Source organism: Trifolium pratense, linkage group LG4, assembly GCF_020283565.1.
Source record: "Trifolium pratense cultivar HEN17-A07 linkage group LG4, ARS_RC_1.1, whole genome shotgun sequence".
Lineage (NCBI taxonomy): Eukaryota > Viridiplantae > Streptophyta > Magnoliopsida > Fabales > Fabaceae > Trifolium > Trifolium pratense.
In genome coordinates, this window is record NC_060062.1 from 11,807,712 (window position 1) to 11,830,720 (window position 23,009).

Sequence of the window (23,009 nt, forward strand, 5' to 3'; positions counted from 1 at the left end):
TAGTTTATCAGTTATCCGCTATTTTTTTAATTCATTGAATTATCTATGAATTAAAAAATAAATTTTCTTTTATATTTTATTACCGGAGTATAATTGAATGTCAATAAATACAAAAACATTTGAATGTTGGGTGTTACGGTTGGCGAGAGGGAAGAAAAGAAGAGAAAATGTTGTTGAGGTGTCGTCCCAAAGAAAAAGCTGTTAATAATCCATAAGCTCTAATCCATAATCCAAAATCCAAATAACAAACAAACACTATAAATTAAACACAAACACAAAAAACAAAGAGAAAGGGGAAAGGAGGAAAAAAAATTCATTCATTCATTCACCACACACACCTTTTGTATTCCAATATCCTTTCATTTCAACGTTTCTATCGCTCCATCAACATTCTCTCTTTCCTTTCCCCTCTTTCTTTGCAATTTCACATGATAATCATCATCATCATTAATCACATTCTTAATATTCACATGATAATCATTAATCACATTCTTAATCTATAAAATTATTCAAATTAATACAAGATTTAGAAGTTTGTTTGAAGGAAGATAAAATGAGCGTGATTTCGCGCAATATTTGGCCTGTTTGCGGGAGTTTATGTTGTTTTTGTCCTGCATTGCGAGAAAGATCAAGGCATCCTATTAAACGTTACAAACATTTACTCGCGGATATCTTCCCTAAAACGCAGGTCAATTGTTTGATTTAATGTATCATTTGATTTATAATTCTAATTGCTTTGTAATTGCAAGATTTGACAATGATAATGATTATGATTATGATGATGACGGTGTTGTAACAGGAAGAAGAACCTAATGATCGTAAGATTAGCAAATTATGCGAGTATGCAGCAAGAAATCCTCTTCGTGTTCCTAAGGTATGTGAATTGGAACGATTTATTCATTTTTATTTTTTTGTTTTGTTATTGATATTTGTGAAATGACTGTGTTGTTCTTGGTTGTTTCAGATAACAAGCTATCTTGAGCAAAGGTGTTATAAGGAGTTGAGAAGTGAGAATTATCATGCAGTGAAAGTTGTCATTTGTATTTATAGGAAGTTGTTGGTTTCTTGTAGAGACCAAATGTGAGTTCATTTTTCATCATATTTATGATTTTTTTTTTCTCGGTATTAACCTTCTAGTTCCCAGGGGAAGGGGGCCCGGGTAATCCAGAGTTCGACCGCAGGGTAAGTAAAAAGTCTGGCCAAGAATTGTTCTCACCAGAAATCGAACTCGAATTCTCCCGAAAACTTCATGCTAATGGGAGCTTATTAACCACTTGAGCCCAATTACTTGGTTTCTAATTACGATTTTGTTGAGATAATAAGTAAGGTCTTAGTTTCTAATTAATTAAAAATTAATAAAATTTGATAGTCAGCATATGTTTTATCACTGTTAGTAAAGTAGCCTAGTAGTATCCTATATGATGTGATGGTTTTTTTGCATTTACAATTTCATATATCATGAATTTTCTTTTTGGATAAGATCATATTACCAATATCATTACTTGACTGAAGACAGTGTATAGAAAGTTTGTAGTTGTTTTATTGTGAAAATGAAGGAAACATATTTACTTAGACGTGTATAGAAAGTTTGGTAGTCAATTTATTGTGAAAATGAAGGAAATATATTTATTTCGCCGTGTAAGTGTAAGAGCTTCGTTGTTTGAGAGGCTCAAGTTTACTTGGGTTTGAAACCATTTGAAAAAGTAGTTTTCTAAGGAAATAACAGAAGCTGATTTTTCTATTTATTATTTATCATGAATAAAAACATTTTTATTACGTACAATTTATGAGAAAACTATTGTGGCAGGCCTTTGTTTGCAAGTAGCTTACTTAGCATCATCCAAATTCTTCTTGATCAATCACGGCAAGATGATGTGCAGATTTTAGGATGCCAAGCCTTGTTTGACTTTGTGAACAATCAGGTGGGGGATTTTTGGTAGGTTTTCAGTTTATGAGTTTGATGCTAGTTTATTCTTTACTTCAAATAGTTAAATGTTTACAACATTGTAAGTTTTTCCACATTGAAGTTTGAGCTGGAATCATTCTCTTATCCGTGCAGAGGGATGGTACTTATATGTTTAATTTAGATGGGTTCATTTTAAAACTCTGTAATCTAGCTCAACAATTGGGAGATGATGTTAAAGTACAGCATTTGCGAGCTTCTGGACTTCAAGTCCTGTCAGCAATGGTAATATGATTTCTACTTTATCATTTCTGCGATATGGCTTACATAATCATATATGCCTACTGTTTCATGTTCTTTTCAATGTCAATCCATTTTTCAACGTGTATGATATACTAAAGTTATCAAAAGAGAAGAAAATATGTAAAAGGGGTGACTTGGTGCCACAAAGCTCCCATCATTGCGAGGTTTTGGGAATGGTGCAATCCATTATGGATCTGCTATAGACAACCTTACCTTCCCTTTGCAAGAGGTTGATTTCCAGACTCCAACCCATGACCTTAAAGTCAAACAACAATTCCAATCGTTGTGCCAAGGACCCCCCTTTGAAAAGGCTAATTTTATTGCTGATATGAAATTGATAGATTCTTTACATGTTTTACAGGTTTGGTTCATGGGTGAATTCACTCATATTTCAGTTGAATTCGACAATGTAAGTTATTGAACTATTTACATTTTCTTTTAAGGTATTTGCCATTTCGTACCCGAAACTAGGTGTTAATAGACACGTGACATGTTTTTAATAGAAAAGAATTAGTCTTGATTTTTTCATGGTCAACTTAATTACGATAGCTTTGATTATTCAATATATTACGCACTGATTGTAAGAGAGAACACCACTTTTGAATGAAATTGTTTGTCACCTGAACATCTTATAACACAGTTCTAATGACCCTTTGCCTTACATTTCCATATACTTCTTTCATTCACAGCTCGCATCTCTTGTTAACTCAGGTTGTGTCGGTTGTTTTGGAAAACTATGGGGAAATCAAGCAAGATTGTCAATATGGGAATAATTCAAGGCTTTATTCATGGAAAATGGTAGTGAGTGCCAAAGGAGAACTCAACGTGGCTACGTAACTTCCCTTCTCTTAATATTAGCATATGTTTTGAGTTACTCATATGTCGTAACTCATGTTAACTTAATTTCTCCTCCATAGGGAAGATGCCACGAACCCTGGATTTTGGTCACGAGTTTGCATACAAAATATGGCTAAGTTGGCCAAGGAAGGTACAACTGTACGACGTGTTCTGGAATCTTTGTTCCGCTATTTTGATAATGCCAATCTCTGGTCTCCAGATCACGGGCTTGCGCTATCTGTCTTGCTCGACATGCAGTCTATAATTGAAAATGCTGGTATTTATTTTCTTGAGTTCTTTGAGATCAGCTTTCTGTGCATGTTTCTTTATCCTATCTATCTAAACAGTTTGTAATTGGGTTCACTGTAATTTACAGGACAGAATACACACTTGTTACTGTCCATTTTAGTCAAGCACCTTGATCACAAGAATGTCTTAAAGAATCCTAACATGCAGCTTGATATTGTTGGTGTTATTACCCATCTTGCTAAACAAACAAGAGTTCAGCAATCTGTGGCTATAATCGGTGCATTGAGTGATATGATGAGACACCTGCGGAAAAGCATACACTGCTCTCTTGATGATTCGAGCTTAGGGACTGAAGTAATACAATGGAACCAAAATTACAGAGCGGAAGTAGATGAATGCCTTGTACAGTTAACAATTAAGGTGATAAAAAACCCAACTTTTTAATATAATTTTTTAGATAATACTTGATAGTGTAACAAACCAGATAAACACGTAGGTCTTTATGCAGATTTAGCTGTGACAATGTGTATAACGTTAAGTGATCTAATATTCTTTTGTGGTTACTGCTATAATGTTATGCAGATTTCAGATGCAGGTCCTGTTCTTGATACCATGGCCGTGTTGTTGGAAAACATGTCTAATATTACAGTTATGGCCAGAACCTTGATTTCTGCATGTTATAGAACTTCTCAAATAGTTGCTTCTATACCAAACTTGTCATATCAGAACAAGGCAAGTTACTTAAATTGCTTGATTGGTAATAACTGTAATATTGCTTCACTTATTTTTTTCTCATCTTTTTCTGTTTGTCCGTAAACTTGAAACTCTTTTCTTTAGGCATTTCCTGAGGCATTATTTCATCAGTTACTCCTGGCAATGGTCCATGCAGACCATGAAACCAGGGTGGGTGCACACCGCATATTTTCTCTTGTTCTTGTTCCATCGTCAGTTTGTCCTCAACCTTCTTCTTCAAATCCCCCCTTGACAAAGGCAACTGATATTCATAGAATGCTCTCAAGAAATGTCTCTGTGTTTTCTTCTTCAGCAGCACTCTTTGAGAAATTGGATAGGAAGCAACTTTCCTCCCAAGAAGGTTGTCATTCAGATGTAAAGATCAATGATGTAAAGATCAATGCTGTAAAGAGCAATGATGTAAAGAGCAATGATGGCTCTATTATGAATAGATTGAAGTCAACTTATAGTCGGGCTGCTAGTACAAGAAAATCTGCGGCCTTCAGTGAATCTTCGAAGGGTAGTAACCCTTCTATGATGAATAGATTGAAATCAAGAATAGGTAGTGTGAGGAAGCCTCAATCATCTGTAATTATTGAAGAAAATACTACAACTAGTTCCGATCCGCAACAGGTATGTATTTGCACTTATTTTACTTTTACATTTTAATTGTATTTTAATAATAATAGAACTTATCATCAATCAAACACCATCAGATACTACCATTCTTGTTATGACTACCATGTCACAGGTATTGCCGATTAGGCTGAGTAGTCATCAGATTACCCTTCTGCTATCATCAATCTGGGTGCAGTCAGTCTATCCTCTGAATACACCTGAAAATTTTGAAGCAATTGCTCATACCTACAGCCTTGTCTTGCTAGTTGCCCGGAGTAAGGTAATGCGACAATTCTTGTTATTTTACCATCTATAAATGGATTGAAAAAATTGTTTCCGTGTATTGATTAGTTGACCAATTTTTAACCCAGCCCTTTCAGTTTACCAACTTTCTGATAAAAGTTTGATAATTTAATTTTTAACAAAATAAAATTCTTGTCTATTAACATATATCTTTTCCCTAATGCAATTATTTTAATTTTTTTAGTTAGTTCAATTTATTTGAGAATGATTCAGATGAGTATCTAAGCACGGGAACCCTCCCTTAAAAGCTAGCTATCAAGGGGGAGAACCAAACCACTTGAATACCGCACCGAGCTTACCATACTACTCGATGTGGGACTTAGGCAGCCCATAATACCCAAGTACCTATCAGATTCTTATAGAAGCTTCCTTTATGATAATATAGATTATTATTTGTAAAGTTGTTCTAAGATTAAACTCAACCTCAGATAATTTACTCATACATAACATGCAGGTTATTGCAATGAGAATCAAAGTTATAAATTTTAATAACAAGACAAGGATGGCCATCCCCTACAAGTTTAGAAATTACATGATCAAAATGTTTATGGTTAACGCTAAAAGAGACAATGTAACAAATGGATCTAATTTCAAAAAATATAGTAGTTCAACAACCTGATTACAATATTTTTAGTTTAGGGACCTATTTAAAAATTTTCAAATATTTTAGGTACCTACAAAATATTAAAAAATTTATGTGATTTTTAATATTCACACGAGTTCTGTATTATCCTTGGGAGGACATTTACATCTTTACCAGCATTTAATTGTTTTTATAAGTCTTTATTGACTGTTATTTTTATGTTTATATTTGATCTTATCCTCATAACTTGTAATCTTTGGCTCCCGCAGAATTCTTCTGATGACGCTCTAATTCAAAGTTTTCAGTTGGCATTGTCCTTGAGGAGCATTTCTCTCAATGAAAAGGGTAGAGCCTTGAATCTATATTATTTAATGTTTGAATGTTATTATGTCGTTTGTAAGAATGACAAGCTCAATATCAGTGACATATGATATGGATATCTTATGAACCTGTGTTTAGAATCACATTATTTTTTTTTCCATTCATTCCTTGTAAGGGAAGGTTTGGTACTCCGGAAAGGAAATTGATAGAGTAGAGAGATTAAATGAACAAAGAATGGAGGAGCGTATTGAATTAAAGAATAGAGTAAGCTCTTAGATACAAGGAAACCATAGCGAATGTTCCTCTGAGCTGAGAGACTATCTCTTTCTCTCTGCCAATCACCAGGGTCCTAATTGAAAGATGTTCATGATTCCCTCATTCTCTTATTCCCACATTAATCTATATTGCCATATACTAACAAACTTCCAGCAAGGCAGATCACACTTTTTCTTTCTTGTTCTTGCACTCGTACACCCTCGGAGTAATGAGCTAATCATTCTTAAGGCACAGTATTCAAGAATGGCGATTCCTCAATTTGATATGAAAAGAAGACATGAGTACCAATTCCATTTCAGTCCTTGGTTCTGCAAAGACAGGACTGGTCATTCCTTTTTAGTCAGGTGGAATAAACATTCATTGCAGTTATGAATGTATTAGAGCTTGTTCTTTGATTCCATTCTCTATTGATTCCAAACGTCCCAAAATTCTAATTAATTTACATGAACATGTGTTGTGCTGCTTTAACTCAGCTCTGTCTTCTCCCTTTCTGAACCAATAGTAGAAACTCTCAGTTTGGTTTTAACCGTTTAACTATAATCATTTTAATTAAATGTTTAAATTATAGGAGGCTCTACGAGTAAGTATCTTATCCAGCAGATTCCAGATTACTATGAAGGTTAAAATTTGTGAACAAAGTTTCTGCAGAAAATTCTCTATTTCATTGTCCTCTAATCAGTGATAACTTGCTAGTAGTTGACATCCTGGGCTCAGTGCCTTATTTCTTCCATTACTCTAATCATATAACTACGATATCTTTATGGATGAAATGGTCATGAGATGGTGATTTATATTTTGAACTTATAGGTCACAACCTTAAACTTTTGTCAGGATTCATATGCGACATCAAATATCTGATTTAAAAAGATTGAACGGAAAAGGATAAATGATAAGCATTCATATTAATTTTAATGATTGTAATTAAAACATTGTAGTCAATGGCATGGAAAATTCTAATGCGGTGCGTGATGTAACATATAACATACTTAACAGGAAAGTTTGGCAGTTAGGATTTTCCATGATATACAAATTCCATCAGATTATGTTTTACATATAGAACCGGAAGTTATAACATATATTTTATTTATTATGGCATATATGTTCTAATATTAGATATATTTCATCTGTATTTATTTTAAGTTTCTCTTTGATGAAATTGCTTAAAGTTGTGTAGCATTGTTAAGGTGTCTAGTTTTGAAACTCTTCTTTTTTCCAGTTAAATTGCAACCATCACGGCGCAGGTCTCTCTTTACACTAGCAACATCCATGATTATCTTCACATCCAAGGCCTACAACATCCTCTCTCTCATTTCTATCGCTAAAATGTCATTGACAGATAAAACTGTATGTACATCTTGTTTTGTACAATGTTTTGCATTTGAGTTATCCAACTTTCCCTCTTTCCCTACTTTCTACCTACTTCCTACTGGTATTTTACATGATCAATCACTCCTTTGTATCTCTAATAGTTATTATGCTTCTTTTCAGGTTGATCCTTTCCTGCAACTGGTTAACGACAGCAAGTTACAAGCTGTTGCTGATACAACTAGGAAGCCAAGTAAGGTTTACGGATCAAACGAGGATGACGAGGATGCTTTAAATGCACTTTCATCAATCAAACTAACTGAAAGCCAGTCAAATGAATCGTGTGCTACCATGATAGTGCAGAGTCTAGAAAAACCTGCAGATGTAACAACTATTTATTATTTATCATTTAATGTTGCACTTGTTTATCAGGGTCAGTGTATTAACATACAGTTTTTTGTGCGACAGGAGTCATCCATGTTAAAAGAACAGCTGCTTAATAAATTTACACCAGATGATGCTTGTCCATTGGGAGTCCAGTTGTCACTTGATACAACAGGAAATGCTTACCAATCTGGACTAAAGGACGATAAACATTCTGATATGGTAATTTTCACAGCTCTGCTCATATTTTTTTAAAAAAAAAAAATATATATTTCCATTGTATTTTAACCTGTACAGTTCACCTACATGAAATTATGCAGGTTGATATTCCATTATTTACTATTGATGATGACATTCCAGCTTCTGGTTTGGGAAGCCAAGCTAATGCTGGTGCACAACAGTTTTCAGATAATCTAGTCCTGCTGAGTGTTGATGACATTTTGGGTTCAGTAAGTTTTTCTGTTCATTGATATGTACACACTAATAACAAGTTCGGTTTAAATTAAGTTATAGGGAATAATGAAAAATCTGATTTTTCTCTAAAGTTCCCCTAAAAAGATTTTGATTATAAGATATTTTGATAAGCTAGTCCAAACACACATTTAGAGTTGCACTAGTTAGAGATAAACTATTTTGAGATCTACACCTCCAGGTTAAGTTTTGGTCTTTTGGATTGATTTAGCTATTGACATGGTATTAAGGGTGTGTTGGGTAAAAAACTCAATTAAGTTCTTAATGAATTGGTGCTTTCATATAAACATTTATGTATAAGCTATTTCTAAAAATAGTTTATATACTCCCTCCGGACACAATTATAAGCAAAAACCATTTTTTTAGATTCATTGAAAAAGTAATGTATCCAGTCTATATTATTAACCATATACATTACTTTTTCAATGAACCTAAAAAGTAGTTTTTGCTTATAATTGTGTCCGGAGGGAGTACATGTCATGAGCTATTTTTATAAGCTCTCTGAAATTCAGCGCTTATTCTATAAATAAATCCAGATAAGCTCTTCCATACGCACCCTAAATCTTCTATGATACTTTTAATTTCTGAGGGATGAAATTGGTTTTCGTGTTTTTTCTTAGGAGTCGTGTTTTTAGGATAACATGTTTGGGTTTTCCCTCATGGAAATATTAACCATTCCGTAATTACACAAGATAACATAAGCTATTGAGGAGAGTAACGAAAGTGGCTTTCGCATAAAAGTCAAGTATATTTCCCGACCTCAGCACAACTAAACTAGAAAGACATAAATATGTGGGTACTGTTAAGAAGTCTCACATAGGTTGCGAGATGGTCTGACTATGTGTTTATAAAGTAGAGGCAATCCTCACTTTATAAGCCGGTTTTGTAAGGTTGAGTTACGCCCAATACTCAAGTCTAAGATGGTATCAGAGTCTCTCCACATTCCGTTGGGCCACCTGCTTCCGGGTTTCCGATCAGGCCATCCACCATTTATATCCATGCTCTAAGCCCAATTATGTTGGGCGCGAGGGGGTGTGTTAAGAAGTCCCCATCGGTTGCGTTAAGCTCAATGCCGAAAGCTTTTCGAGTTTTGTGTTATAACCTATTAGATAGCCATGAATGAAATGAAAACAGTAGCCGTTCCCTCTTGGTAGTCTAAAGAGTTGTGTTTGTGTTGGTTAAATATCAGAGACATCTTAACATGATTGTGTCATAGTGTTCGTTGTTCGTGTCTTCGTGATGGCTCGGTGTCAATTTCCATGTTATTAGACATACTTTTTAGCCGGGCATTCATTTTACTGAGCTCCACATTTAAGTGGTCAATTTGTCAAATGCCGAATCTCAGAAAGAATTTTTTTTTCTTGATAGAATAGAATAGAATAAATTCTGTGGTTTGTAAAATATTATCTTCAACACATAATTCTATTATTAATTCTTTAAAAATAATGAGTTGAAAAATGATATTTCGTCTGCAGGTTTTGGAGACAACAAATCATGTAGGAAGGATTTCTGTTTCAACACCTTGTAACATGCCATATAAAGAAATGGCTCTTCATTGTGAAAACCTTCTAGCGGGCAAACAACAGAAGATTTCCACGTTCATGAGTACCAATTCGTTATATGGAACGTCGTTCAGGATTCCTGCTCCAGAGTACAACAACAATAAGAACGAATCCACAAATTCCAATGTTCAACAGAGTTTGCCTTTGGTACTTCTTTACTTTCTTTAGTTTTGAATTTGGAATAATTGTTTCTGGCTTTGAGATATCGTCATCTCTGATTTATTTTGGGTACTTCAAACTGTATTTTTTTTAAGTGAGGACTTAATCATTAAATTTTAGGTTTAATTATCCGTCGGTTCTGAACTATTTGAGAATATCTAAATAGAGGTAATTGAACTAAAATAGTTTGTAGTTGGGTCCTCAACTTGTTAGTCTTTTATAATTGGGTGCCAGAATTTTTAAATAATTTATAATCAGTAACAAGTTTAGAGACCTTGTTACAAATTATTCAAATCGAGTCTTTGAACTAGTTAACCGATCACAAATTATTTAAAGTTAAGGGATCCAATTACAAATTATTGACTAGTTCAATGAGACAACAACATAATTACAAACTTTCATAGTCAAGAACCTAGTTAGAAATTTCTAAATAGTTCAGGGACTGACGGAGTAATTAAACCTAAATTTTACACCGACCTAGTGACCTATATATTGTGGATGCCATTGTCATGCATGTTTCAGAAGCTGAAATAACTTATTTCCGATAAAAAAAATAAACTTATTCATGTGCCATTGGAATTGCAGAGTGGAAATCCATTCTTGGATTCAAACATAAGCTCTACATTGCCCGAGACTGGTCCAAGGCTTTGTGCCACAGAATATCAGCACCAAGCTGCCTTCTTTCAACTGCCAGCGTCACGTCCATATGATAATTTCTTGAAGGCTGCTGGTTGTTGATTCATGGTAGAAAAGGATGGTGATTCTCATATAGTTAAGCGTCGTGAATAATGTCCCCTGTGCATCGATTTTCTTCCAGCAAGGAAGTGTATCTTTTATCAGCTTCCTTGCAATTTTTGAGAGCTGTATTTATATGGTGTGCATAGGTTACATAATACAGTGGTCATATCAATGTGTACATCTCATTCTTTCTATCTTTTTTGCCTTTCTGATCTTCATTGTCCTTCAACTTCTCATATTGCATTTTAGGTGTGAGAATTTTGTAAAGACAATATTTGTAAAGAGATATTTAAATCTACATATGAATATGTTATTCAGCATAAGGGATTTCAAATGAATGGTAAACCATTCTCTAATATCTGTTTTTAAAAACACTAGGGATTTCCAATCCTCAATCCTCAATTTATTAATAAATAATCTTTTAGGTTAAGTGAGACATAATCCTTGCAAGATTAGAACCATCGACTGATCGAGTATTTACAATGAAATTTACATATAATTTACCAATAAGGAAAAACCATCACCTCATTATAGGTGAGTAATATAGTTGATGACTTGAGACTTTCTCAATTTTTTTTTTTTTGATACAAAAGAGGGCCGAAGTTTAAAAAGACTTTCTCAATTTATTAATGAGAAAATTAATATAGATTTATTTTCATTCATCGAAGTTGAGGAAAGATCGACCTTCAATCATTTTTGTAGTGCTAGTAGAATATTAGTGCGAATCATAGATGATGATTTTTTTTTTTTTTGTGTGTGGGTACAATAGGATTTTATTTCTTTATGATTCCATGTTAATAAAGGTCGTGCCAATCCATCAAGCCCAATAATTAATTTTGAAACGAAATTAAATAAAATATAAAAAAAATGTCATTTGTTCAAGAGGTATCAATTTTTGAGTTACACCTTACAAGTATGAAATTTCTACTATTGTTCGCGATAACTAGTTTATTGAATAACTTGTGGGACACGTAAGATGAGTTTTCCTCCTCCAATCAAATTCTTTTCATACGCAAGAAATATCAATTTAATTGTAAGAGTATGACTTTGTAACTTGACACAAATGTAAAATATAAGAGTTTAACTATTAGGTTAAGTGAGACATAGTCCTTGTAAGATTAGGATAAACCATCACCTGAATGAGGATTTACAATGAAAGCCAGATCAAGGCCGACTAATTGCTACTCCCTCCGTGTATTATATAAGCAAAAAACATCTTTCTAGGCTCATTGCTTTATTAATGTATTTAATTTATATTATAAACCAAATACATTAATAAAGCAATGAACCTAAAAAGGGTTTTTTTTTGTTTATATAGTGTCAGAGATGGAGTACATGTTACCCATGTTTTTGTTGTTATATAATGACATCATGATGAGTGATGACTATATAAAAGCTAGATCAAACTAGGAAATGCATTTTTTTTCTTGCGTTAATTAATACTCATATTGTACTAGCATAGCGGTCAACAATTTTTTTTATGCAAGTTTTTTGACAATTTATTAGTTTCATGAAGGTGTTTTTAATTCAAGGACAATTTTGTACTTTCAAAAACAACTAAAATTTCTTTCTCTTCTATTTCTCTCTTCTTTTTCTTATACCAATCAATATATCAAATTTATTATATTTCTCTCTTCTCTCACTCTCTCTCATCTATTTCTCTCTTCTCATTTTTGTGGGCTTCTCTTGGTTTAAGCCCAAACACCTAACTAATAGTAAAAGATTAAAGGCCCATTTGTTTTAAATTCTCAAAATCATTTTTGATAAAAATAATTTGTAGATTATTGTTTAGAGACTTTTAAAAAAATGTATTAACCATGGTTGAAAAAACATTCATGTTGAAAATTATGAATGTTGAAATAGTATTTCATCAACTAATTGAATTGTCTTTAGTGGTTAATGAATTTTTCATCAGAATAAATCATTTAGAAAAATCTGAGTTTGATTTTTGAGAAATTGGGAAAAACAATTTTTGATCAGATTTTACTTACTTTCCGATTAAACCTCATATTTTACTTGCCAACCAAAAATAAATAATATTTTTTTATTAATATGGTTTAAACTATTTCATCTTCAATGTAAAAATCATTTTTTAAGATGTAATTTTTGAGAACAGTGTACACATATACATAACTAAAACATTAAAAAAATTGATTTTTAAAATATCTAAAACAAATGGACCCTAAACCAAATCCCACTAGTGCTAATTACCCGCATAAATATTAATTTATTTTTTTTACAAATTAAAACATTAGTAATTATATAATAAAACAATATGTACGTATAAAAACAAATTTTGGAGTGCTAAGAACAAATTAAATTGCATTAAAAAATAAAGATATTAAATTCTTATTATAGTTTTTTTTTTTATAAATTTTTTGACTATATTTTGAATTGTTTGACCATTATTTATTTTTTTTACAAATTTTGACCATTATTTTGAATACTCTTTTGACAGAATTAATTTATAGTATAGGACCTATTGACCAAATTAAGTACACTAAAAAAAAAAGTTGATAATAGTATTAAATTTGTTAATAATTTATAATTTTATCAAGTTTATCCTTCATATTTATTTTTTCGACGGTAAAAATAATCCTTTATGGTTGATAAAAAATATGTTGGCTTGTGTATAAGTCACCATAATTTGCTTTTCATAAATTCATCCAATCACAATTAACAATATAAATATATGTTGAGATATCTTCAAAATTAATGGTTGAAAAAGTTGATGGGTTAAAAGGAAAAGCGGAAAGAATGAAAGCCAAAAAAATAATTTATTTTCAATTTTGGGTGCTTTTTTGAAATTAATGTTAAAGGAAATCTTTTCAAAATATCAAATGTGGTTTCCTAACATATATTATATTTTATTAAAATTAAAAAAATAAAAGAAAATAGGGTCTTGTGCCTATATATACAATATACTTGTTATTACCCAATTCACTCAACATCAGTCACTAGATTGAAAAACACTTTTCAATTTTATTTTTTTTTCTTTTTTATCATGGCAAAGGTAAAATTTGTATGCTATGAGTGTAACAAAAAATTTTCAACTGCACAAAATTTCGAAGTGCATTTTATCAGACAACATCATCCATATCCAAATATGCCACCAATTGACTTGAACCAACCTGCTAATGCTCAAGATGTGGACCTAAATGCCCCTCATCAACCACAAAATGTACCACCTCCACATATGCTACCATTTGACTTGAACCAACCTGCTTATGTTCATGATTTCGACCTTAACCTCCCTCCTAAGGAAATGGATTGAATGCAGTCAAACTGTATGCAGTCATCGCATTTTGATTGTCCGATCTTGATCGAACGATCAAAATTTTAAGTTTAGAGGTTTAGTTAATTTAAATAATGGTTTGAAATCCAAACTTTCATGATTTTTATTTGTTCTTAATTTTAGATTACATATGAGTTATCTTTTGTGTACTATGTATTAGCAAGAATGAATAATATTGTGCTCCCTCTGGTCTTATTTATAAGAAAAATTTTGTTTTTTAGATTTATTGTAAAATTGATGAATCTAGATTATTATTATCTAGATTCATCAATTTTACAATAAATTTAAAAAACAAAAACTTTCTTATATATAAAATTAGAGAGAGTAGTTTTTAAGGTGTACTCGCAATATTGAGAATTTAGTTGGATAAGTGTGTTGTGGTATGCAGTCTCAATGTGCGCAGTCTAGCATCTTTTCTTTTCTTTTTTTTTTTTTCTTTTTTTTTATGATAGCATCTTTTCTTTTATTTGATTTAATGATTAAATTTATAAGTCAAACTTCCATTAATGAAAAAAAGTTATAAGTCAAACTAGTGTTTTGACCCGTACTAAATACGAGATAAAAAATTGATAAAAAAATTAAAATTAGGTAATATCTACATACAAAAGAAAAAATTTCAAAACCAAATAAATGTACATAAAGCCACTAGGTTTGGTCCAATGATGATGGGTTTGATAGTACGTTATAATTTCTGGGTTCGATCCACAGCTTCATTGTAAACAAAAAAAATTGTACCTAAAAAATATTGCATAGAAAACTCTATCAAAAAGTGATTAAATAGGCCCTATTATAAAGCAAAATTGTAGTATATTTATTTAATACTAGCAAATAGACATGCACATCATGTGCATGTCTGTGGGGTCCATATTTTCTATTATGCAAATCTATGTAAAAAAACAAGTCTTATGTTATGGTGAGTTTGTTAATAAAATTTTTTTGTTGCAAGGAAAAAAAAACCTTAATTATGTTATGGTGAATTTGTTAATAAAATATTTTTGTTGCTCATAAAAAAAATCAAGTGTATTGTTTGTATTATGAAAAGTTCACACCAAATTTTTTTGTATCCTCTTTATACATAGGTATAAAATAGATAATTCTACAGTGGAAGTTGCCAAGAATACAGCGTTGTTGGTGTTGTTCCATCACAGTGGAATGCAGTGTGTATGTTGCTCGCCCAAAGACTTGTTCGACGGTTTCATATTTCGCCTCCCAAAAATGTTGGGATTTTTTTTTCCTCCGTAAGCTCCAAGCTATCACAGAAAAAACAATTATTTGTTGTGTGTTGAAGTAGATCCATATATAATTGTCGAAAAACATTAAATAAACACTTAAAAAAATTCTGCATTGGCCATTAGATTTTGTAAGATAGTCCACAAATTAAAACTTCGCCAATAAGATATGCTATCTGCACAATAAAAAAATAAGTGCCAATTATTATATTCGATATATATTTTTGGCAAACCAAACAATTAGATTCATAATTGACTTCTTTGCTCATCAATCTTTGCTTATTTGGTAGGCAATTCTTCCCAAGTCTCTACATAAAATACTTTATCCTGAGAAGAACGGGTAGAGCTCGTAAATTTTGCCAATCACAATCAATTTTCCACTCATTTTTATATGCACTTTTAATGAAATATAAAACTTTTTTTTTAATTTGATCAAAAAAAAAACTTTTTTTTTTAATCTAACCTCCATATTATCTCATCATTTTTTCCAAGGTTGACAAGTGATATTTTTAAAATAGTAGTAGCATCTCTATCGCAAAAATACTCATGCACAAGATGTTTATTCCAATAACCTTAATTTATAACAATGAGAGAACTAAATATGATTGATGAGAGTAGTAATGCATGGGATCTCTTCATCCATTAACCAAATCGGCATCAAAGAACCATCACTAATTTTTCATCGGTAACCTTCTTTCAACTATCCAGGAAGACCAAATGTAGGGGTGAGCAAAATAACCGGTCGAGTGGATAAAACCACATCCAAGTCCAAAACCATATCCAACTAACCGGTTATTTGCAAACAAAAATAAACCAGTTTATCACAAAATGGTTGGTCATCCACTTTTATAAGTTCAGTTTTTATTTTGGATGTCCAGATCCATAACCATATCTTAAAATCTTGTTCTCTCTCGTGTTTCCATTCCCTTTCCTATTCTTCTTCCAATTTCTTCAACTCAGTTGCAATAGATATGTGTGCTTAAAAATTGCTTTTTGATGCAATTCATCGTCTCCAGCAACGATTTCTCTTGTTCTTTTCCTCCAACAAAATTGATTTTTCTACATTCAATTTTTATTGTGTGCTTAATTTGATAACAACGAAAATAATAGTTGTTGCATGTTTTATTCCATGAGAAGTTGAGAACGAATTGCTTGTTTTAGAGTTTAGACATAATACATGAAGGAAATAAAAATAATTTGTCTTTCCGTCTCCTTTATTCCTCTCTAAATTAATCAAATTTAGATGAAACTAAATTCAGATAAAACAAAAAATATCATTGTTGCCACTTGTTGTTTCTCCTTCTTTTGCAAAACTTTCATTAATCTAATTTTTAACTTAACCAATTATGCTTGTTGCCTGTGTCTTCCAATCTTAATTTGTGTTCAATCTTTGCCCTATGAAACAATCTTAGTTGGTGGCCTGATTAAAGACTGTTAATCACTTCTTGTATAATAATTGCTATAACAATGGTTTGCAGTTTCAAGCTAGTAGCAATTCTGATTATTTTTTGTACAACCTTTTAATTATCTTTTTAATTTAAAGTATGTGATTTTTATTTTTTTTGTAAAATTTGGTTTTAAAAATTGAAAGATAAATATCTGATTTTATGAAAGAACCAGTTTTGGAAGTGATAAATAACTGGTTTTTAATTTGTATTTAGAAATAACCGGTTTTAAACCGAATTTAAGAAAATAACCAAATTTAAACCAGTTTTATAAAAATAAGTAGTTACATAACCATAACCATATTTATAACCAGATATGTAACCAGTTTGTAGCAAAATGTGGTTATGGTTATCAATCCAAATCCATTTAAGTGGTTTTGGTTTGGATATGGTTTGGTTTGTAAAAATATCCGACCATGCACACCCCTAACCAAATGCTACGCTAAACATAACTAGGATATGTCCAAAAACACACGTACCCAAAAAATCCTTATTCGGGATAATATTTAGCTTTGAAAATTCAAGAAATTATAGTATCGGGGTTGGTTAATAGTTTCCAACCCTTGTTTACCCAGCATTGCAAGATTGAAACTTTGAATATTACGAAATTCAATACCTCCCCGCTCCTTCCACATTGGCAATTTTACTACTCCAACAAAAAATGTGATTCTAGTCCTTTATATATGTTGGTGTACCCAAATTTCTCAGAAATTATAGTACATTTATTAATTTTTCTAGCAACGGCTCACTTAGTCATATATATAAAAAAGAATCAAAACATTTATCTATTTTTCTTATGATAGCCGAAATTATGATTTTTTTTGCGTCTCTAATGAAAGCATTCTCAAGAATACACATTGCAAAAAAACTCTTGAACAAATTAAGTACATTTATTAATTCTTGTATCATTTGTTAAAATAACTTATTTATGAGATGTAGAGTGTATGGAAAATTTATGTTTTAAAAGTAATAACTTGTATATAATTGTTTGCCCAAAAAAAACTTTTATATAAACTGAAAAATATATAAATTCAAATTTCAATTCTAAATGTTATAACTAATTGTCATATCTATTTTTTCCCACTAAAATGTGGTATCTAATTAATTAATTAATGTCTATTTGCTTCCATTCATAGAATTTGAAGAAAGATTGACCTTGATCGTCAATTTTTATTGGAGCTTCTTCACTAGTAGAATCCCAGTGTGAGTCACATATACTATAGGATTTGATTTCTATATTATCCTTGGATTGGATTCCATATTAATTTTGGTCATACTAAAAGAAATTCCATAATCAATGCATCCAATAGCATCAATAATTTGTAGGTGGAGAAGAAGGTGGTGATGGATCGAGCTTTTGAGATTCCAACAACAAATGTGAATACAAACCTTTTGAAAATATAAAGAAAAAGAGCATAAAAATTTTACATTTTTATTTGCAATCCTCCCTTATGTCAAAATTCCACAATTCATAGGTAATTGAGAAGCAAAAAATCAGAAAATTTTCTCACTAATCAAACCTAATATTTAATTTTTTTAATGATAGATTTTATACCAATTCCCGCCACATCAATAACAAGATTCAATTATTGTTCAAAGTGTCAAAATTCAACAAACTCAAAGAATGATGAGTTAGAGTTTTATTGATGAGTATAAAAATTTCTATATTTATTATATTTACCAAACTTGTCAAATGTTAACTTGTCATGAAAGTAAAGTGGTCCTATACGTGGACAATTTTAATAAGTTTATAAATAATGTTTATTAAATTTTCTTATTAAACACTATTTATGAACCTATCATAATTATCCATATCAGCAGTGTAGCAGTGGTCACTTCAATTCATTAATAGAAATATAAACATGAAGTTACTTATTTAAAATATAAATAACCATGGTAGTAGCCGTGGTCACTTCAATTTTGTAATAATTAACCAAAACTAAACTATTTCAAATTCTTAAATTTGGAAAAATCATTAAAGAGAAACTTCACTCCATTCTAAGGAGTAGTAATTTTCAGCATTAAGTAATAATAATGTTACAATGATAGGAAAGTCAATTGAAATAAGCAGTTCAATCACCAACATTGCAAAATCGTGATTGTAAAAAGTAGTAGTAATTACAAAAGGTTATACAATTAAAATTCACCACTCCTAACTTGAAGAATTTAGCTAAACATTATGTTGACATTGAAAACAAAAACAAAAAAGGACTCTCGAGATTTGATTTATGACTGGATCTTTGTATTTGTTTCCACAATCTACTCTACTCTCCAGAGCTGAGAATTGTCTGATCTTTATAATCTTAATATCTAAATCACATTTCTAGTTAATGTGAGACTTATTTTTTTCTCCCAATAAATAGTCTATTTAATTTAGGGAGTTCCAAAAACTTATTAAGACAGATTATGTATGTACTTTATCCTATCCTAATTTTTCAGTATTCTTTTCATTATACAAAAATACTTATATATTTTATTTAAGCCTCCATAAAATTGATTAGACCACTAACTTACACTTATATATTTATCTCCAAGTCAAGTTCATCATTTTATTATTACCTCACTTTCTACTTCTTAATTTATTTTGTGTAGATCCTCATACTCTCCAATCAAATAATTTTTTTCACACAATATCTCTATCTTTAGCAAACATAAATCAAGTATCATCTACTAACAATAAATTGGTACAAGTGGTAAGACTCTTTAAGCAAGTTGTTTGACGTTGATTATGGAGAAAATTTGGATAGAAGAGGAGAAATTGTTTTGGGTACCAAGCAAATTTTCCGGCGTTGATTACTCTTTTTTTTTTGGTTACAGGCGATGATTACTCTCTTTTATATAGTAATAAAATTTTTGTATTTTTAACACGAAAACAAAAAAAATAAAGCATAATAAAATATTTTCATTGGTCGTAATATTTTTGAGCCCCCACACAAGAAAATTTCTAGATCTGCCACTGAGGGCCAACATTTTAAACTTGAACTCATCTTAGACTCGAGTAAATCCAATGATGTACGCGACAATTAAGATCAGGTTTTAATATGACATAAGCAGGTTGATCCGAAGTAAAACCAAACAAAACTACAATAAAATTGATTGCGTGACATGAAAAAAATGATAATCTTTCATTGAATGTGACTCTGTCAGTATAAAACTATTTTGCACGAGAAGTGTACACCCTCTATACTCTTACTCTTACCGTTTGGCCTAACTTTTTTTCCTCTTCTTTTGAGCTTATGCAAACAGCTTATATAATATAAATTAGGTTTTATGCTATTTTATAAGTTCATACTAGTCAAAATTGTATTTTTATAAGCTATTTTATCATAAACTATCTTGAAAAACTTATAATAATACATAAAAATTGCATAAGCTGTTTGCATAATCTCAAAAGAAGAAAAAAAAAAGTTAGGTCAAACGGTACCTTAGATGAAAAAGACTGCTTCTATTAGCTTCAACTTATTTTTGGAAGTCTCCTTATCAGAATTTTAAATGATAATCCTTTACTATTTGATTGCATTTATATGGAGTACAATTTTTATTTTTTTTAATAAAACATGGAATGCAATTTGTTTGACAAATATATTACAATTTAAAAAAAAAAAATTAAAATCTCCAAACAGAGGTAATAATAACCAATAACTCAAAATGTGAATCGAGTCCATTAGAGGGGCGAGGTTGGATTATTTGCTCAGATCAAATCATGGTTGGTATTAATAACCAATAGCAATGATTGTTTATTCAATATTTGTCCATCTATGTTTGCTTCTTATAGGAATAATAATGGGTAGGGTACTATAGTATCTATCTTTATACTCGCAGTTCAAAAAAAATATTCGTACTCATCCTCATATTTACGTGGGGAACAATCTGTGTCCGTACCCATACCCTACGGGTACCAAGGTACATGTACTCGTTACTCGCATTTTTCCTAAAATTAAATTGATTAATTATAAAATATTGTATCATTTTAATAGAATTAAAAAGATTTCAAAGATTTTAATGTTAACTCATGTAAGTTTTAAACAAAATTATTAGTAACCTTATGTTAAAGTTCATATCTTTGTTGATATATTCATATTGTGTTTGCATTATATTATAAATAAATATTTTTATTATAAAATGTGTAATTGTTTATTAGTATTGTATTTTTTAAAAATTGATATCCATATATTATTATATAATAATATAAATAAAATAAATAATTATATATTATGTGGGTATGGGGGCGGGGTGGGTGCTAAGGTACCCCGCACCCGTACCTGCACCCATACCCGCTCATTTTTGTGGATAATTACGCATACTTATCCTCGTACTTAAAATGTGAGTTTTTACCCTACCCGTTGTGGGTACCCACTAGGTATGGGTCAAATTGTCATTCCTACCTTCTGATTTGCTGATTTCCTTCTCCAAAGAAACTATCAACTTTTTCGTCAAAAAATAAAATTAAAGTTCTGACTCAACTAGTTCAAAAATAGATAAAGGCTTACCGTCATCATAGATTTTATGTATTGAATATGACTTTTTTTCTCAACAAGCTCTTGTTTTTGCTTGGCAGATTCATCTTCCAATCTCTTTTTCTCCTTCAACTTCTCTGCGAGCTCTTGTTTGACCTTGACAGGTTGATTTTCCATCTCTTTTTCTCCTTCAACAGATGATCCACTTTAGCCTCTTTTTTTGCTCTCAATAATTTTCCAGTCATGGCAGGAGATGCGCAAATTGTAGGCCTCATATCGCTTGGGCCTTTTGTAATTATGCATGCCTCAACACCACATTGGACACTCATCATGTCGATCACCTTCAGTAGCCCTGGTAATATTCTCTTGAATCTTCTCGCTCTCCGTTTCTCATCCAAATTAGTGGAAGCCGTGAACTCAAAAAGATAATAGGTAATTATTTATCCTTTCATACAAGAAATATAAGAAAATATATGAGCAGAACAAAATCACAAACAAAACAAATGGGCCACCTTTTGGAATTTTTTGTTCGCTCGTGATTTTGTTCTGCTAATTTATTTTCTTGTTTTTCTTGTATTAAAAGATAAACAATTACCTATTGTCTTCATGGGTTCATGGCTTCCACTAATTTGGATGAGAAACAGAGAGCTAGCGAAAAGATTCGAGAGAATGTTATTAGGGTTGTTGAAGGATATCGACATGTTGAGTGTCCAATGTAGTGTTGAGGCATGCGTAATAACAAAAGGTCCAGGTGATATGAGGCCTACAATTTGGACATTTCCTGCCATGACTGAAAAATTATTGAAAGCAAACAGAGAGGCTGACGTGGATCATACATTAAAGGAGAAAAAGAGATTAAAAGATCAATTCTTCAAGCTCAAACAAGAACTTGCTGAGAAATTGAAGGAGAAAAAGGGATTGGAAGATGAATCCATCAAGCTGAAACAAGAGCTTGCTAAGAAAGAAGAGTCATATTCAATGCATCAAATTTATGATGATGGTAAGCCTTTATCTATTTCTAACCTTGCCGAGTTAGAATTTTTAGTTTGTTATCATGCGAAAAAGTTGATAGTTTCTTTGGGAAAAGGAAAAATCAACGAATATGAGGTAAACCTAAATGGACAAGTATTGAATAAACAATCATTGCTAGATCTTAAAAAGCAATTGGAGCAGCTGAGTAGATTTTAAATTATCATGTTTTACTTTTACTTAATAATATGATTATTGTTTTTTCCCTTAATTGGGAAGGAGGGAATACACATTACTTATTTAATGAATCTGAAAAGTGAAAATTTGCTTATAATTAAAAGTTGGAGGAATAAATGGAAGAGATTACATTTTGACTAGCATTAATATGTGATTTCGACTAAATTAATTATGTCTCAAAATATACGAGACCCATTTTGACTACATTTATTTATTTTTTGACCGTGCAAAATGGGAACAATAAAAGCCATAATTATTTTATTTTCAATTTTGGGTGTTTTTATGGAATTAATGTTAAAGGAAATCTTTTCAAAATACCAAACAAGTTTCCCGTAACACAGATTATACATTTTTATGAAAATTAAAATAAAATAAAAAAACACTCAAATTAAAGAAATATTGTCTTGTAGGCCTATATATACTGTTATTACGTACCCAATTCACTAAATATCAAACATTAGCTTGAAAAATATTTTGTAAGAAGAAGAAAAAAAATTAGCTCGAAAAATACATTTCCAAATTTTGTTTTGTTTTTCTTTTATGATGACAAAGGTAGAATTCTTATGCATTGAGTGTGGCAAATATTTGCCATCTCCACAAGCTTTAGCTGTGCATACTATTGAACAACATCAT

The 23,009-nt window shown here is 31.2% G+C and overlaps 1 protein-coding gene across 1 annotated transcript; it reads left to right on the top strand.

Moving 5' to 3' along the window:
* The first annotated feature begins 438 nt into the window (after positions 1–438).
* LOC123921171 (protein SEMI-ROLLED LEAF 2-like) lies at positions 439–11,064 on the top strand. Its single transcript, XM_045973593.1, has 19 exons — positions 439–688; positions 800–874; positions 965–1,080; positions 1,808–1,922; positions 2,060–2,188; positions 2,568–2,615; positions 2,918–3,039; positions 3,124–3,320; positions 3,420–3,712; positions 3,875–4,024; positions 4,130–4,657; positions 4,776–4,922; positions 5,798–5,873; positions 7,342–7,469; positions 7,614–7,814; positions 7,899–8,036; positions 8,135–8,263; positions 9,761–9,994; positions 10,592–11,064. Exons 1-19 carry the CDS (start codon positions 554–556, stop codon positions 10,742–10,744), a joined length of 3,114 nt encoding a protein of 1,037 aa, XP_045829549.1. The 5' UTR covers positions 439–553; the 3' UTR covers positions 10,745–11,064.
* The last annotated feature ends 11,945 nt before the right edge of the window (positions 11,065–23,009 follow it).